This window comes from Theropithecus gelada, chromosome 8 (assembly GCF_003255815.1).
Source record: "Theropithecus gelada isolate Dixy chromosome 8, Tgel_1.0, whole genome shotgun sequence".
In the NCBI taxonomy this organism is placed as follows: Eukaryota; Metazoa; Chordata; class Mammalia; order Primates; family Cercopithecidae; genus Theropithecus; species Theropithecus gelada.
The window spans coordinates 135,058,204-135,076,296 of NC_037676.1; the positions used below are offsets into that span (position 1 = coordinate 135,058,204).

At 36.2% G+C, this 18,093-nt stretch overlaps 1 protein-coding gene across 4 annotated transcripts in view; it reads left to right on the forward strand.

Moving 5' to 3' along the window:
- The first annotated feature begins 696 nt into the window (after positions 1-696).
- Positions 697-18,093, forward strand: part of PHF20L1 (PHD finger protein 20 like 1) — a 75,588-nt gene continuing 58,191 nt past the window's right edge. For 2 of the 4 annotated variants that reach the window (XM_025394481.1, XM_025394482.1), the window contains exons 1-2: positions 697-981; positions 3,127-3,246. In XM_025394481.1, coding sequence (XP_025250266.1) covers positions 3,164-3,246 — 83 coding nt within the window. In that variant the 5' untranslated portion in view covers positions 697-981; positions 3,127-3,163. The remainder of the gene's footprint in view (positions 982-3,126; positions 3,247-18,093) is intronic. The other 2 variants (XM_025394483.1, XM_025394480.1) reach the window with 2 other exon arrangements.

Sequence of the window (18,093 nt, forward strand, 5' to 3'; positions counted from 1 at the left end):
TGGTTTCTCCCCACAGCAGGGATACTGTCTCCTATGCTTAGTAGAGTTTGGGAGGGTAGGTATTCAATAAAAGCAGTTCTGCTATCATTAGCTGTGTAGTCCTGGGGAAGTGATATCAATGTAGCCATAGGTTAAGGTTATTCAGCTGTGCCTCAGCGCGAGCGCACACACACATCTTAGTAATATGCTTCTTTGTATTGTAAAGATCTCCAAGACTGGAAAGCAATACAATTGTAACACAGTTGTACAGTTGTGATTGTCAGGTGACATATTTACAGCCTAGCGTCTATCACAAAGTATCCATTCAAGGGAGGTTTATTGATTTTGTAGCAGTAACCATGCTCTATTCTTGATGTGGAATGGGGTGGATATCTAAGAAAGCATGTAGTGCATTTGAAAAAGTTTGCCAAGGGTCCTGGGTAGAGGGGTTTGGGGGACATGGTTCCCAACGAATCAAGAATAACAAGCAATGCCCTTCGTCCTCAAATCTCAAAGGTCAAACACTTCACAACTACCAATAGGCACCAAGAGCTCGCGTTCTTTCCTCCACTAACCCAGAGCCCCGCCCGCTAGCGGTCCATCAACCACCACAAAGCCCCGCCTCCCACGGCGGCCCGCCAATCTGCTGCGCGGCCCGGGCCCAACCCTCGCGAGTCACGTGACAAGGCCAGGCCCGCTTCCGGCACGTCGCGGGCGGCTGACGTCGCCGGGGCCCGGCGTCGCGTCAGGGCTGGCCGGCGGCGGAGGCGGTGGCGGCGGCGATGGCAGCGGACCCTGAGCAAGCTTGAGGGCTCGGACCCAGCTCCCTCCCGCGAAACCTTGGGCCGATCCGGCGCTGCGGCCCCAGCTCGCTCCGCTCCTGCTCCCTCCCCGGCAGCTGCCTGGGCGGAGGCAGAGGCAGAGGCCCGGGCTGGCTGCCCTGCTCGTACCCCAGCTCGGCCCCGGACGGCCCGGCTGCTGTGCAGAGAGGAGGCCGAGTCGGTAAGAGGCGGCGGCGGCTGAGCCGGGAGGCCGCCTGGCCACCGCCAGGCCGCCCGGGACGGCCCCATTCTGGTGTCTCTCTCTCCGGCCCGCTCCCCTCCTGCCTCCCTCCCCGTAACTCGCCGGCCCTATTGTCTGGGCGCCGCCGCTCCCCCTTCCCCTCCCTTCCTTACCCCCCTGCCGAGGGCCGGATGGCTGTCAAACCTGGAGGCTTCTCCAGCTCCCTGCCAGCCCGGTCTCAGCCTTTCCTGCCTGTCGCTTGCCACCCCTCTCTGGCTTCACCTCCTCACCTTTTTTGGCCTGGCGGTCATTCTCTGACCATTGCTTTACGTTATCCGTCTCTTTGTCTTCTTGCTCATTTCTTCTTCTCTCTCACTTGTCATCTCCGAAAACTTCCACTGTCCTATTTCTTGCCATTCTTTGCTCCTTTCCTTTCTGTTTTTATTCCTCTCCGTGCTCTCTGCCTTCTTTTTGCTTCAAGTTTTACTCCCAGTAGGGTGTCTTACTTTATAAAAGTTCCTTAATTCAAGTCCCTCTTCATCCTTCCCTCTTCAAACCTAAGACAAAGGAAAATCTTGTTTTTTTCTGGTACTTCACCCCTAAGTGTCAGTAGGGGATTATACTTACTCAATCCATCGCTTAATTATGGGCTGTAAGTTTGATCCTAGAATATGTTAGTGTACCTTTACTACCTCTTACTGAATTCTTCCTGTGACGGACAGCAGAAAAGGTTGATTCGATTTCTACACATTTAAGTAACTGCCTTACATGTTGCACACTGACGAGACCTCTGTTAGAAATATTCATACATTTGTTCTTTTGCACCACCTACACCCTGGGCAAGATCCCTGTTAACATTTTAATGCTTTAATATTTGCTTATGCCATAGCAGGAGGATACCCACTCTCCCCCTCCAACCATGAGTATTTGAGTTCGCATATTTTCATGGCCCGTATTGATGCTATTTTTTCCCTGATCTATCAGGCTCTTTCAAAGAGAAAAGAGGGAGCAGTTGAAATTTTATGTTTGCTGTTCTGTTTTGTCTATTTTGAATTGTGACAAAACCATTATAAAAAATGACAAGTGTGTGTGTTTCTTTTTTTCGTTTTAAACTCTAGGGAACATAGTCATTAGTGATCTCAAATATTGAAGGACATTTTAGGGATCTCTCCTTGCCCCGATAACAATCAATTTACATTTCTAATTATGAGTTATGTTTTGATTAGGTTATCTCAAAATTTATTCATGTTCCTCATATACCCATTAGTGAAAAAGAGGCCACCTCAAATGTGCTCGGTGGCCAGTGTGGCCCAAAATATAATACTTTGCATGTGAACGACCTAGGGATACATAGGTACTCCTTTGCAGTTTTTGTTCTAGCATTACAACCACTTTTATTATCAATGTGGACACTGTCTATATTGAAATATAGTAGAAATACTCAGAGTTAACAAAAGCATATTATTATTGCTTGTTGAATGTGAAGTATAAGAAAGCAGTCTCTTTTGTAACACTATATGTTAAATTAAAATTATTGAATTATATGCTGCCAAGGTGGGAGATCATGAGTAATGAAACATCCTAATCCCAAGAGGAATTAGTGGTATCTTTACTGGCAGAGGATTGTGCCCACTGTTTCCTCCATCTTTGTGTGCTGTAGGGCCTTATCTAATGTTTTGTAGTATGAGGCACTCAACAAATATTTGTTGAAATTAAAAAATTGATTTTGTTCTCAAGAATTTCAGTAGTCGTATTCCAGAACATTCAGCTGCCTTAATTTTTCAAAGGCAGGAAAGCATTTTCAACTGTCCCCATGGAGAATTTTCTTGGGTATCTTCAAGCTAAAATATAAAGCATTTTTAGCTATTAACAATTTTTAACAGTCCATTTATTCATTCTTTTTAGATAGTTATGTTTTCTTTGTTCTTTTTCTTAAGTCATTATCAAGATTGCCTGCAGATTGCACAGAACTTTATATAGAGATGTTGGTAATACTCCTTCAGATTTCTTAACAATTTGGCAAGTATTTTATATTCCCATGTATTGTTTTAGAAATTCTGTTTAAATTTAATTTTACCTGTTCCCTTATACTCTACTTCCTATGCATTTTCTGCATCGGAATCTAACTTTTTTCTTTCTCTTGAGGTAGTGAAAAGAGAATACTGAAGAATAGGATCTCAAGATGAGTAAAAAGCCCCCAAATCGCCCTGGAATCACTTTTGAGATTGGTGCTCGTTTGGAGGCACTGGACTACTTACAAAAATGGTATGGAAAATATAGAACTTTCACCTAAATATCACAATATCTGTAGCCTTACATATGTTAATTAAGACAGTAAATTCCACTGATGGTAGCAGAAACATCAGTGTATTCACATTTTGATTACACATTATACGTTGTTTTTTAGTTTTCCTACTCTTTAGGCTTTTTCAGTTTAGCATTTAAAAACTATTTTTAGTCAACTGACTAAATTATTTAGTACAATCATTTTTGGTGTTTGAGAAATGAAAATAATTGTCTAGAGTGTGAGGTTTATGTATACCTCATATATACCTCACATGAGCTATATTGGTGGAAGTAGAGAGAGGAGTAATCCAGAGAACCAACTTCTCAAGTTTTGGATAAATTTTGTTTTAAATCGGTATTTTTGGTATGTCAGTGGTAGTCTTTCAAACTACAGAGTATATTAATGGTTAGCATAGCATTTTTTCATAGTGAACACTTTCAAAAACATCTCCACTATTCATTATCTCACCTAAAACCAAAATCACACTTAACCTCCTATTTTCCCTGGAGGGCCGTAACCTAAAGGCACGTTGTTACTCTCTCCAGTGCACAATAGGCTGTCCTTTCAGAACTATGTGTCTCCCACTATTCTGGCCATCGTGGTAAGTGGTATATGTAAACACCTCCCAACATAGCCTTTATACAGTGGTTAGGAAAAATTGATGAATTGGTATAAAACTACCATCTGGAAAGGACAGAAGGAGAAGCTACACGCAGGGGTCCCTGGGCCAGAGTAGGAATGAGGAGGATTCTCCTTTCTCCTAAGGAGTGTGTTCCTCATTTGGGTTAAGTGGCCCCTCATTCTGCTGTCTTGGCAGATGTCTTTTTGTTGCCATTCGCAGGCTCCTAACCTGAGAGGGGCATTAGAGGGGTTCCGCTTCTGGGAGGGATGCTGTCTTTGTTCCTTTTGAAGCCCATTTATTTTGATGCGAGCTCTTGTTTATCTGGTCTTGGAGTTTCCCAGACTTTTTGACATTTTCTCTCATTTAAAACCATAGTGGGCATTTTGTAGATTTACTTTTGATTGATTTGTATTAAGTCAACTTCCTGAGTTGGCGATGGCAGGCAGAGAAATCTTGTTTAGTCATGATATTTGACTGTATAGACCAGGCTAGGGTTTCTCTCTCTTAACATCTGGCATTAGAGCTTGGCACATATCTCTGACCCCAGCTTAATGACCTATTGTTTTGAGCTCCGCTTTAGGACAGTTTGAAGCTACAATTTGAGTTAGGGAGGTTAATTGATACTGTCACTAGGTAAAGAATGTACATGGTAGTTCTCAGGAGGGGTTTGGGAAGCACCTGGGAAACTAGGCAGTAGCATCTCTCCCAGTAGTGACGATCAAAATGTCTCCAGACCTTGCCAAATGACAACTGGAATGAGGGTGGGTGGCGGTAAAAATGATTGAGAAACTCAGCATTAGAACATGCAACAAAAAATGCTAGTTGAGGCGGCACTTGGCTATCTTGGTTCTCATTTGACCAAGAGAAGCTTTTTACTCCAAAGGCATACTACTGAATCTCTGTGTGATACAAGGGTATAAGAAATAATACTTGTTACTTCTTTGACGTTACTCTTAAGTGATTTATTTATTTTTTAAGTTATTGACTTTGTGACTTAGTTAATTCATATTAATATATTAGGCTTCCCAACTGACAGTGTTGCAGTTGAACTAGCTTCCAGTTTTGGAGAAACACATAGTTTATTCTGTCAGTAATTTTCAGGGTTATTAATATAACTTTGATATTAGTGGGAAATTTTCTTTTGGTAGTAAAATGTTTTCTAACTTAGGAGCTGTTAAATTTATGATCCAGTAGTTCAAAAAACTACAAAAAAGAACTTTTAAAACCATGCTTGAATGTACTTTTAGAGTATTCTGTGTTTTTAGAATACTTGGAATTTCAGAGAACAAATGAAAGTTGTATCTTCTTGCCACAAAATTCATATGTGCTTATTTGAGTAGTGTCATGCAAATGTACTCACTGATGGAGTTTAGATTTAATTTTAATAACCCTGGTAATAATAGTTCTCTATAATGGAAATAAGCGTTCGCCAGAATAATCACATATCACTGAAACTTGTTGCCAGTTTTGTTTTTATAAGCTGATTTATATAAAGATTTTGGCATTCTGTTTCAGGTGGCTCCTTAATTTAAAAAGGATTAAGAATATTATATGTATGTATTCTAGGTAATTTACAAAAATATTTTTCTCATTGTTATTTTGCTTATTAATGTCAGTAGTTTCAAGAACTAGTTAGGCTTAGCTGCCCCTTAAATTTAGTATTAGGTGGTGTGCTATTGGACCAACTATTTAATTACTAAGATGCATTGAATTTTATATGGGACACAAAAGTTCTATGAGATTAGTGCTCTTAACAGATCTTATTTATAAATGGGATAATAAACAGTTCTTCATATTATTACATTTATAAATGACCATTTTACATTTCATGGAAATTCTATAAATTTTTGCATTAATATTAAGTAAAATTATAGGATTATTTGATTGACGAGAAACTGACATTCTTGTGAGAAGCAAAATATTATAGTTAATCATTGAAAGTACACCGAAATTCTTTTCTCCCTCTTCTCCCACTCTTCTCTCCCTTCTTTCATATTCTATTTTTTGCATCCATATTGAATGCTTAGTCTTCCAAATTTATTCAATTCTTTTTGAAAAGTATTGAGTCATCTTTGAGATAAATGTAGTTTGAACTATTATAGGCATTGGATAGGGAGCAGCAGGAATGTAAATCTTGCTTACTGTCTCTATACTCAAAACATTTACAATAAGCAGTATATTACTGAGAAACTAACATCACATGTTGATAAATTACCTTTTGAAGAGAAGTGCAAAAGGAAAGTGGTGCAAGTGAAGAACCTAAAATGCCTATTAAAGGTTTTTCTTGCTTTTTTTTTTTGAGACAGAGTCTTGCTCTGTCACCCAGGCTGGAGTGCAGTGGCATGATCTTGGCTCACTACAACCTCTACCTCCTGGGCTCAAGCTATCCTCTCACCTCAGCCTCTTGAGTAGCTGGAACTACAGGCGTGCACCACAAGTCTGGGCTAATTAAAAAAAAGATTTTTTTTTGTAGAGATGAAGTGTCACTGTATTGCCCAGGCTGGTCTGGAATTCCTGGCCTCAAATGATCCTCCCACCTCAGCCTCCCAAAGTGCACTCCTGGCTGGTTTCTCATATATAAAAAAGGAAAATAGTTTCTGGTATGTGTCTAGACATAAAAGGATAAACTCTAAATTTAGTAGGTGGAAATAATCTGAAGTTAAGCTCTCACTTTTAGCTTTGGTGTAGATTTGATTTAACAGGAAGACTCAATCTGTGTTTCTCAGGAAAAGTATGTTATTATTGCTTGAACAAACTGTATCACATAATTCTTAAAGATCAGAAAGACAACATTGTACCTTTTTAAGTAGTGATTTATTTATTTTTATTTTATTTTATTTTATTTATTTTTTTGAGACAGAGTCTCACTCTTTCGCCAGTCTGGAATTCAGTGGTGCGATCTCGGCTCACTACAACCTCCGCTCGCTGCAACCTCCACCTCCCAGGTTCAGGCGATTCCCCTGCCTCGGCCTCCCGAGTAGCTGGGACTACAGGCACGCACCACCATGCCCAGCTAATTTTTTTTTGTATTTTTAGAAGAGATGGGGTTTCACCATGTTGACCAGGATGGTGTCCATCTCTTTACCTTGTGATCTGCCTGCCTCAGCCTCCCAAAGTGCTGGGATTACAGGCATGAGCCACTATGCCAGGCCTTAAGTAGTGATTTATTTTTATTTTCAGAGTAACTTCACAGCCACATAAGAACACTCATTGGTGGTTTATTTATCAGTACTAATGAATGCAGGCCCTGAGAAGCCATCAGGAGGTCACTCATCTTAGTCCCAGTATTTGCTTTTTGATAATTGGATCTCTCCTACACTGACCAAACATAACTCCTGAGTGGTGTGAGCTGTTTTAATTTTTTAAAATATTATAGCTTTACAATATTTTAAAAACATTTTCTTTTAACTTTTTCAGTCATCTGCATAAAGACTTTGACATGCTAATGTTTACAGCTAGCACAGTCAACTATTTTTTATCTTATTTTCATCATGTTTTTCACAACAAACTCTGTGCATCCAAACCTTGATTTTCGGTTTTATAAATTCTGGGAGGTAGTAACATCACAAGAATAAAAATGAGTATAGACGTATTGATACAGAAGTATATTTGGGGAAGGAGAAAGTTGAGAGTTGAAGTTATATTGAAGACACTGTAAGCGGGTGGTTTAAATTTAGACTGTTACTTATTAATCCTATAAATATGGGTAAGTCCTTTAACTTGGTTTTCTTAGCAGTAAAATGGAAGCAGCATTACTGGCTTTTATTTAGAGATTGGTTTTTAAGGTTCAAATAAAATTATATATTACTTTAAATTCTGCAGATTGGTACATAATCGTAAAGCATTGAGGTAAATGCCGGGGAGAGGGAGAATAGAAAAGTAAATCTTTGGGGATCTGAAGAGTTAAGTGATTAAGTTTTTAAATGTAGCTTTAGTTGACAGGAGAGTGACTTGGAACCATAGAAGGCAAAACATGTCATTGCAACAAGCTGATGACATTTTTTTCTTTTTCCTTTTTTTTTTTTGAGATAGGGTCTTACTGTCGCCCAGGCTGCAGTGCTGTCATGAGATCATGACTTGCCACAGCCTGCAGCCTTTACCTCCCAAGGCTCAAACCATCCTCTTGCTTCAGCCTCCCAAGTAGCTGGGATTACAGGCATATGCCATAGTAACCTGCTGATTTTCTTTTTCTTTTCTTTTTTTTTTTTTTTTTGTAGAGAAAGGTGTCTCTCTATGTTGCCTGGGCTGGTCTCGAACTCATGGGCTCAAGCAGTTCTTCCATCTGTCTTGTCCTTCCAAAGTTGTAGACAGTCTTTTTGAAGTGATAATAAAATCCTCATGTTTCCACAGAGTTTTATAGAGTTTGCTTGCAAGTATTAAAGTATCTAATCATTCTGAATATTGTTTAGTAAGAAAAGTGATAAAATCACACTGGTATTGACTACTGATTTAACTCCTGTTTTCTGATTGAAATTAAAATAGTTATTCTACAGTAAGCGATGTTACAAAAACACAAGAGATTAAATAACATGCTCTGGTGTTAATCTTAAAATAAATTTGAAATGTAGAGTCAATTTAAAACATTCAGATGAGTTATGCTCCTGGGACTCTTTTGGAATATTTCTATTTAATTCTCTTCTAAATCTAAAGAAAAGGAAATATGAAAGATTAAAAATTGTGGAGATAACTCCAAGTATCAGAGTTTAATAGAACAGTATAAATTTGAATTGGCAAATGCTGTTTTCACACATTTGGAGTTTTTTGAACTGTGTGAAACATTTGCAAATGTGAGTTTTTAAGATGTTCATGAACAGAATTTTAATAGTATAGGAGAATTAAGGAAATTTGCAATATAGCAAGTACAAATACTTGTTAATTTAAATAAAGGTACACATTTTCTGAATAAAAAGTTACTTTTTTTCTAATTAGATTTAACTATTTAAAGGAAAACACTACTAGAGAAAGTTGGGTCATCTATATTTAGAGTAGGAGAATGGTCCTAAAATGTAACACGTAGATCAAATACAGTATTATAGGAACACTAGGTGAATACTTCAAAAATAGAGGTTCTTTTGCTAATATAAAATGCATGCAATTTTTGTCTTTTTGTAATTTGGGATTCTTTTTGTCTATACATGGAAAGTAATGATTATTATTTTGAGTCATTACCTTTGAAAACCAATGCCAGCCGTGGACTCAGAAAAAATATACAGTTGTATGTATACACCAAAATAAATGAATTATATACTATGGTCATAAGTTCATAGAAAACTTACACATGCCCTCCAGCTTAAGGACCCTTCTTGCAGACAATTCAATTGAAATCTGTAAGTTTTGTTTAAAAAGTCTGAGATAATTTACATTTAGTCACAAATTTTGAATCTTAAGATCAAAGTGAATCATCCAGTTTAATTATCAAGCAGGTCTGTACCAGTACACAAACATTTTACTTCTCTTTTAAAATTTCCACAAAAGAAAGCCCCATAAATTCCTTTGAACAATGCTAAATATAAGAAAGCTTCCCTGTACCCCTCCACAAATGTGAAAAGCATGATTAGAAATAGGGATAGAGAAGACTTATTTATTTGAACACACACCTGGTTTCAGGTAGTTCTTGCTCTAGTGTTCTTTTTTTATGTTAATTCATTGTTTATAGAACTTTTTCTGATTTATAAGCTTTTTCTGCTTATCCTAGTTTTTTTGAAAAACAAAAGTGTTAGAAAAAATAAATTAAACTGGAAGTCATAAAATATGGGTTTTAAGTGCTATTTTGCCATGAACTAGTGATTTTGGAGAGGTGTTTCTCTGCTTTAATGACCTTAAAATGAAAGTCTTACATTTTAGATGATCTTTCAGGTGCCATTGAATTCCAAACTCAATTTCTTTTTATTGATTTTCACCTATTCAGGAATGACAGGGTTTTTTTTTTTTTTTTTTAAATCACACTTTTAGATGGGTAAATAACACAAACTTGAGGCGGAGGTAAGACAGTCAAAAAGTCATGGAGAGGAGAAAATGAGAAAAATGTAGAAAACTGAACATAATTTGGAAAAAAAATGGAGAGGTTTGAGCTATTTGGGGTATAACTATATTGGACATGAAACCTTTTGGCTCCCAATATAATGATCTCCACTACAGCCCATTGTCTCACATAGATTTCCTAAAGCTTTGAGCCCCAGTTAACTAAATGGGCTCAGTGTTCATGGACCACCATAGTTTCTGACCGATTGTAGTAGTGAGTGTATGTCTGGCATCTAGAAGGGCCCTGAAAGTCCGGCAAGCCTATGCCACTCCTTTTCATTGGAATTAGAGGGCTTGAGCAAGGTAGGTAAATTTCAAGTTTATCTGTCCTAGAGAGCTTTCCTCCTAAGTTTACTTTAGAATCAAACCTCCAACCTGATGATTTCTTAGCCTCCTTCATACATTTATAATGAGGGTAAAGTCCAGGAATCGCAGGCTTACTGTGCTGTGCTTTTTGTGTGTGTGATCATATAGTGGTAAGGGTTGGAACAAGAGAAAAGACCGTTTTATTTGCTTTTCTGACATTTGGTTGAAGTCCAGCCATCACATATGACACACGTCCAGCTCCCTATTTGTTACATCATTCCTGCCGAATGTATGTGTTATGAGATTTCACCCTGTCACATCACATTAGATAATGGTTTAGTTTTTAGTTGGGGGTTGATTAAAGCCACTAGCTGGGAAACAGTTTATCTTTTGTGGTAGTTAACTCTACTAAAAAGAATGGTTTGCAATTCTAGTTTTGCTGAGTAGACAGAAATGGCATCTGCAGATGCTTATGTTTTTAATTTTGGTTTTAAGTGATTTAAGCTGAGGGAGAAAATACTAGTTTTAATTTTAAGTTTTGAATATCAGTAGTACAATTTTTAAAAGAAATTAACGGAATATTGAAAAGGCAGCTTAGTTCTGCTGTTCCTCATTAAGGTCCCAGTTTTTAGTATTTTTACTGTAACTGTGTATTTTAAAGAAGTGTTGACCACTCCCTATCATTTCTTGCTACAGATCATTAGTCAGCACATAAGAATATACTTCTTATTAAATTAGAAATTGGTATGCAAGTATTATGTTATTTCAGTAGTTATAATTACCTCAACTTTGGGAGGATTGTTGCAGTAAAGTTGAAGGAAGAATATAGATATTTACTTAATATTCAGAGTATCTTGAAAGTCTGTTTTCTTATTGTCAAAAAAGTTACCATCAATTAGAAATAAACGTATTTCTGGTACATCATGATTAGCGAGGGTACTGAAGTATAAACTACTTATATCAAATGGTGTATCTACAAGGCCTTAACATAGTAACTTACTCATAAAAGGTACCCAGCAAAGTTTATTGAATTTTGTTGGGTTTAAAAAGGATGAATGAACACAAAAGTTTTGGGATATCTTGAAATAACCTAGTTATCATTGCAGAAAATAATGGCAAATGCATTGTGACTTTTGGATTGAAAACTAAACATAAGATTTTATTTGTTAACCTAGATTAGCAAATTTAATTTATTTTTAAAGTCACTTTTTGTTTTCCTTTGTTCTGTAACGTATCATATCCTAGATTTCCTCTTAATTTTAAAATTTATGAGTTTCAAACGTGATGAAAGTTAAGCTACTTTGTTTACTCCAATTATTTAATTTTAATAATGTGATGTTTCATACTTAGTCATAGTTGAGATGTAGTACCCTTTTGTTTTGAGAAATTTTAATAAAACAGAAGAGCCTTTTATCTTTGCTTAGTAATTTTATGCATGGAGGATATTTATTTTGTACAATTATTTTCCATACTCTTTGGTCTAACAAAACCAACTTTAGGCATGTTGTTTGTATATGAGAGATTAAAATTAAAATTTTAAGAAAAAATAAATAGATAAAATAATTTGATTTTTATATTGTTTTATCTGTTTTTAATTGGTAAGCATCCCCTATACTGAAGCACTGCCATAAATGTAATAAGAACTGAAAATCATCAGTTGCAAGGTGCAGAATCTGTAATGATTGAATGCATAGTCTTCATGGACAGGAATACCTCAGTTCAAGGATCCACCATTCATTACCTGTTTTAACATGAGCAAGTTACTGAATCTTTCAGAGCCTCCATGACCTCCCTTTAAAAACTGGTAACAGTATTAGTACTTCATTTAAAGGGTTCTTGGAGGATTTAAGCAAAATAATGCATGTTATATGCCACATGGTAGGCACTTAAACATTAATTTTAATCATAACAGTCACATGAACATTCATTATTTTAAGAAGGTGTAGTCAAATGCAGGAGGAATCAATGTAAATTCATCAGACTTTAATCAGTAGGCATATAAACAAATATAACTGTCTGTAGTAAAGTTTTTTTAAAGTGCTAAATGTTAAGAAATATAACTGGCTGATTGCAGCCTGCTCGATTTTGAGTTTTGCTAGCACAATTAAGTAACAATAGTTGTAACTTGAAAAAACTGTATGAAGTGCATAAACTTTGAGTCCAATACTCATGACAGAAAGATCATGTTTTAGTGGAGTAGGAAAGAAATTCTCTGTGGTCTAATGGATGCTTGTGGTGGGAGAAGGTAGTGAGTACAAAGGATATGGTACAGGTGTTTTGATTTGGTTAGAACTGACAATGTGAGTGAATATAGGCATGGCAGGATTCAGGTGCTGGGTGGGGGTTGGGAGGAGAGTGGAACAGGAACTTAAATACAGTGACCTGAAGTGAAACATTAATTTGCAAAGTACTGTCACAAGGTTCTAAAAGAGAAGACATAGCTAATTCTGTTCTTCTCTTTGTTGTAAAAGTTGTGGACAAGTAGGAAGCAGGGTGAACTATCAGCTCATGCCATATGTGTATTATGGGGATCAATAGGTATGAAAAGACCTGAGAAATAATATGATGAGGTTCTTACACTTCAGTGTTGGAGAAGATATGGTTTTGACCTATAAGCTGTCATCTGAATGATTTGAAATTTTAGACTATTTTGTATTAACATTGCATTGTGGAATACTGAGTTTGAATTAATCAAGAGAGTTTTGTTTTCAGTTTATTGTTTTTAAAGTATGAAGCAAATGAACATGCAGTGTCTGAAAGTGCTGAATTTAAAATACTGTAATTGTAGTAGGTGATATCATTGCTGCAGTTATAATCAATGGGTGAATGAGAAAACATTTTTGAAAATTATAAAGCTTAATGTAAATTTAAAGTGCTTCCAGGAAACTAAAAATTTTAAAGGGTAACTAGGATACAAGAATATTTTGTTTGCTTTGGGTTGCATTCTGTGTTAATATTTGTTATTTGGCAAGTAATCCTCTTACTAATAATTAGATGTAAGACAGCTCTTACCCTTCTATTTTCTAGTTCTTCTAATCTTTTAGTCATTTTTTATGACTACCATAGTTATAGATGAAGTTCTTATTCACAAAACTATTTTGAATTATTAATCCTAGATCCCTAGGATTCTGCTAATATTTTAGTTATGTTTAAGTCATATTTTAGGTGTATTTCATACATGCTATCCTTTAAAACATAAAGAAGTACTTTGTCCAAGAGAGCATCCTTGTTCAGATACTCTTTCTGTATGCTGGCATGTCTTTATTATACTGCTATCATTATGTTGAATTATGTTAACGTACTTGATTCTTTTTCTTTGTTGAATAAATGAAATGAATGAGGAACTGTCAATTTCTAAATTTACATGAATTAGACATCCTATTGGCTTATCCATATAAACAAGAAAATGACTACTTAAAATGCATAATTGGAATAACTTATTGAGGCAGTTTATAAAAAGATGTTGCCATTTTGATTGGTATGGTGCTTATTCAAATGATTAGTTAAATCCTAAATCTTTTCGTGAATTCTCATGGTCTATAGGGCATTTGTCAACATATTCTGGCCCTGCTTGGTGGATTGCAACCTGTCGTTGAGGTAGTTATCAACTCTATTTTGACTTAAGTTCAGGAGATTCTAGGTTGTATCAGTTAATTTCCCTTGTCATTTTCTCATGGTTGACTTTTTTTTTTTTAATCAATACAGATAAAAATCTGGATATATATTTCAAATTAGAATATAAATCAGAATGAATTCCTTAAATGCAAATGATGTATAGTTGTATTAATGTTCCTACGTTGAATGCAAAGAATTTTTTAAAATTAATCCGTCAGATTATATTTCTGACATAGCTGCATGCCCACCATTGCTTCCCTCTTTTATCCTAGGATAATGAAGCTCTGACAGTTTGAGTTAATAAATGATCTTGCCTTTCAAAAGTTTCTGGTTTTGTGAATGTGGACCACTTTGAAAATCTAATTAACTTGGAAATTCTCACCTCAAAAGAATACCCATACACATCTACACCAAGCACATAACATTTTGCAGGCAGCCTCAGGGAATTCAGTCTCCTGATCTAGTGGGTGAGTCCAGACCTGCCCCTGTAAAACAGTTAACAATGTGAGCCAGAATAAGAATTCACTGGTAATAATTCCCATTTTAGGTTTCAGTAAAATATGCGAAAATAAATTTTAAGCAAAACATATTTATGTTTTGATAACACTTAAGAGTTGATACAACAGGGAACTGATACTGTATGTTTACAGTATAGCTAACCTGTTTGGGCAGTTTCTGTTCTTACGAGATTATGGTGTAAGTCCAGAATCTGTAGATACTGCCACTCTCTGAAGAGTCTTGTACAAGTGGGAGTCACAGTGTTAAAATGACAACATATCAGATAATGCAATAAAATGCTATAGGAGTTTAGAGAAGGTGAAAAACATTTTATTCTTGGTGATGGCTTTGCTCTACTCTAGTTATGGCTACAGTTTGACTTGGCCATTAGAGGACAGTAATTCAAAAGGGTCCCACACTAATTCAGAAAGGGTCTCAAGAAATCAGTTGAGATTAGTAGAATTGAGTATGTGAAAATTCTGTTAAATTCTGCAAGAATCATTTTAGAGTCTTCTCTATTTTGGAATGCTCTTCATTTCCATTAAGCCAAATAAACAATAAAGAGTCCATTTTAGAGTGAATTATTTTTCTTGTTAAGTTTTCTGAGGGTAAACTCTTTCCTGGGATTCAAGTATACAAGACGTGAGAGAGCAAGGTAGACTCAGCAGTGGAGGTGATTATTTTCTGCACAAGTAGATAACATTTAAACAATGCATGAATTTTTAAGTGGAATTAGGCAAGGTACATAGCAGAAATTGTATGGTATATTGCAGTAATATACAAAGGTTAAGAGAACTCTATGTAGAATTTTGGCACTGAGAAATCCTACTTTTAGTGAAGTTGCCTTCTCTCTGTCTCTTTCGGTTGAACCCTTGAGAGATACCAGCTATGGTGGTTTTCTTTTCTCTTTATCTCTAATCATTGTTACCGATGTCTTATCTGTGACTCTTTAAACTCTGAAACTTCAGTCTTCCACTTCTTGAATCTTTTTCCAAATTACTCATAAATGTCTGGGATCGGGCCTAATCACTATTCTTTAATTTAACAGCTTTCTATGATTCAACCTTTAAAAAAATGACAAAACAAAAACATTAACACTACATCTTCCAAATTCAATCAGAAAAATCTTATGTTTAATTCACAGTCAATTAGAATAAAACATAAATAGTACATCAAAATAATATTGTTGTAGTTCAATATACAGAGGCATTTGTGAATACATTTGTGTTCAACAGGGTTTTTCCTTCACTGTATGTATCAAAACATTATTACCATAAGCCATCTGCTAGAAATAACTTCACTGTGCAAAGCTATATGTTAAATTACTATTTAATGCATTTTACATGTATTGCAAAGATCTTGATGTTATGATTTTTTCCCTCTGAGATGTAACTGGCAACCAAATTAAGTACAAACTTTAAAGCACTCCCTGTTATCTGTAGAGTAAACGGTTGTTTCCTTAGTTTGCTATTTGGTAGCCCTTCAAGTTTCAACCCCGCTAAGAAGTCCCATCTGATGTCTTACTATTCTCCTTTACCTGCTTTACTACTTACCATGTAGTCTAGCCAAAAGGACTATTACTGTTTCCTTTAAGTGCTCCTCCAGTCTCTGAACGTGAGGTCTTTGAGGACAAATAACCATATCCTACTTCTCTTGAAATCCATGACTGCTTGCCCAGCTCAGAGTTGTGTGATGGTTTTAAGTTAGTGAACACTGAGTAAATGACTTATGCTCTGTGTATACACTTTGTTTGTGCTCATTAGGTCTATATTCTAGATGTCTCCTAGCAAGTCTAACATAAACAACGTCTCCCAAGAACCTTCAGTAAATTACAGATTTTCTATGGACTATTAAAGCATCTTGTATACAGTTTTTGTATACACTTACCAGTTTTACTATGTGTGATATAATCACTTAGATGGGCCTTATCGCATTTCTCCTTGGCATAGAGTACAGACTTTTGTTCCACTTAGTCTTGGTTTTTAATACTGGCTACACCATGTGTATTCTTGGACAGGTCTTCATCTGTTAAACGTACACTATGTTTTCTATACCTTTGATGATTACCAAGATCAAATGAGAAAACATATAGAAAGAACAGTTGGTACTCAATAAGTAAAAAACACAGAGCCTGACATACATGTGACAGTAAATATTCTGATTCTTCTCTCTTTCTTTCTCCTAATCTGACCCTAAGCTAAACCCTTCAGTGATAGGAGTTATTTCCATTTTTTTTTTTTTTTTTTTTTTTGAGACGGAGTTTCACTATCGTTGCCCAGTGCAATGGCACGATCTTGGCTCACTGCAACCTCTGCCTCCTGAGTTCAAGCGATTCTCCTGCCTCAGCCTCCCGAGTAGCTGGGATTACAGGCTTGCGCCACCATGCCTGGATAATTTTGTATTTTTAATAGAGACTGGGTTTCTTCATGCTGGTCATGCTGGTCTCGAACTCCTGACCTCAGGTGATCCATCTGCCTCAGCATCCCAAAGTGCTGGATTACAGGCGTGAGCCACCGTGCCTGGCTGAGTTGTTTCCTTTTTATGTACCAACAGTGCCTACCAAGTGCCTTAGTCTTATTGGATGTTCAAATAAATGTTAATGAACAGAAATTTGGACATTTTTGGTAATGGTAATATTTCTAACACCTTTTAAGATTCAAAATTTGATTATAAGATTCAAAATTTGAACATGATAAAAATTAAAATAGAGAAGAATCTGGGGTATTTGTGTTACTTATTTAATTCTTGGCCTTCATCCCAAGTGTACGTATCGGTTTCTAGATATTTATGTAGAGAGTACAGCATGCTATGACTTATCCTAAAGAGGATCCCCAAAACATAATTTTCATTTTGGTTGTTGCATCAGGCATCTCAGCCAGAATAATTTAAAATATTTTAGAAAAACCATAAGTCACTTTAAAATGCAATCCAGATTTAAATTATTTGAACTCACTTAGATGCTGATTCTTTACTGAATTAAGTCATGTTGTGAAAATAAAGATGTGTTTAACTCTGTTACCGTGGGCTATTCTCACTTTGAGAAGTGTTTCAAATATATAGAGTTGTACACATTTAGAATATGAAGGAACCTAAAGAATAAACTTATTTTTTTATTCAAAATGTAAATGATAAGACAAATTAAGCACATGAAATTAGAGGTGTTTATGTTTTGAGAGAAACTTAATAATTTTTATAATTGATAGAATATCTTTTTATAGTACTTTAGTGGCTAGTGAAGGTTGAAAAATAAAGAACAACCTTGTTCTAGGTTTTTCTTAATGCTATTGACAATTTTTATGTTTTAAAAACCGGGGCAACAAAAACAAAACCAGAGCAACACTGCAAAAGACAAGTATTACAGCATTGATTCTAAGTGGGTGGGGTAGGCACGTCCACCTCAGGAAGTATGTTAATCTCCTAAGTTTTCTTGTTTTTATGCCTTTCTTTTTACTCCCCTCAAAAGACTAACATCTAACAAGGCTATAATTTGGTCAACTGCCTTCTTTGTTCTGAAGAAATGAGCAAATTGCCTTTCTTTAAAGCTGCTTCTTACTCCTGCAAACATTCCCTGAATAGCAGTTTTGTGTCCTGTCATGGTGCTAGGTGCTGGGGACTACAAAAGTAAACATGACTGTTTGTCTCCAGAAGCTCACCGGCCAGAGTAACGTTTTTAACCTCATCTTTCTTAGCTATTTGCTATCTCAAGAAATGTTAATACATTTTCATGATAAAAGGGGTTACATATTTTCTTGAATCTAGTAAC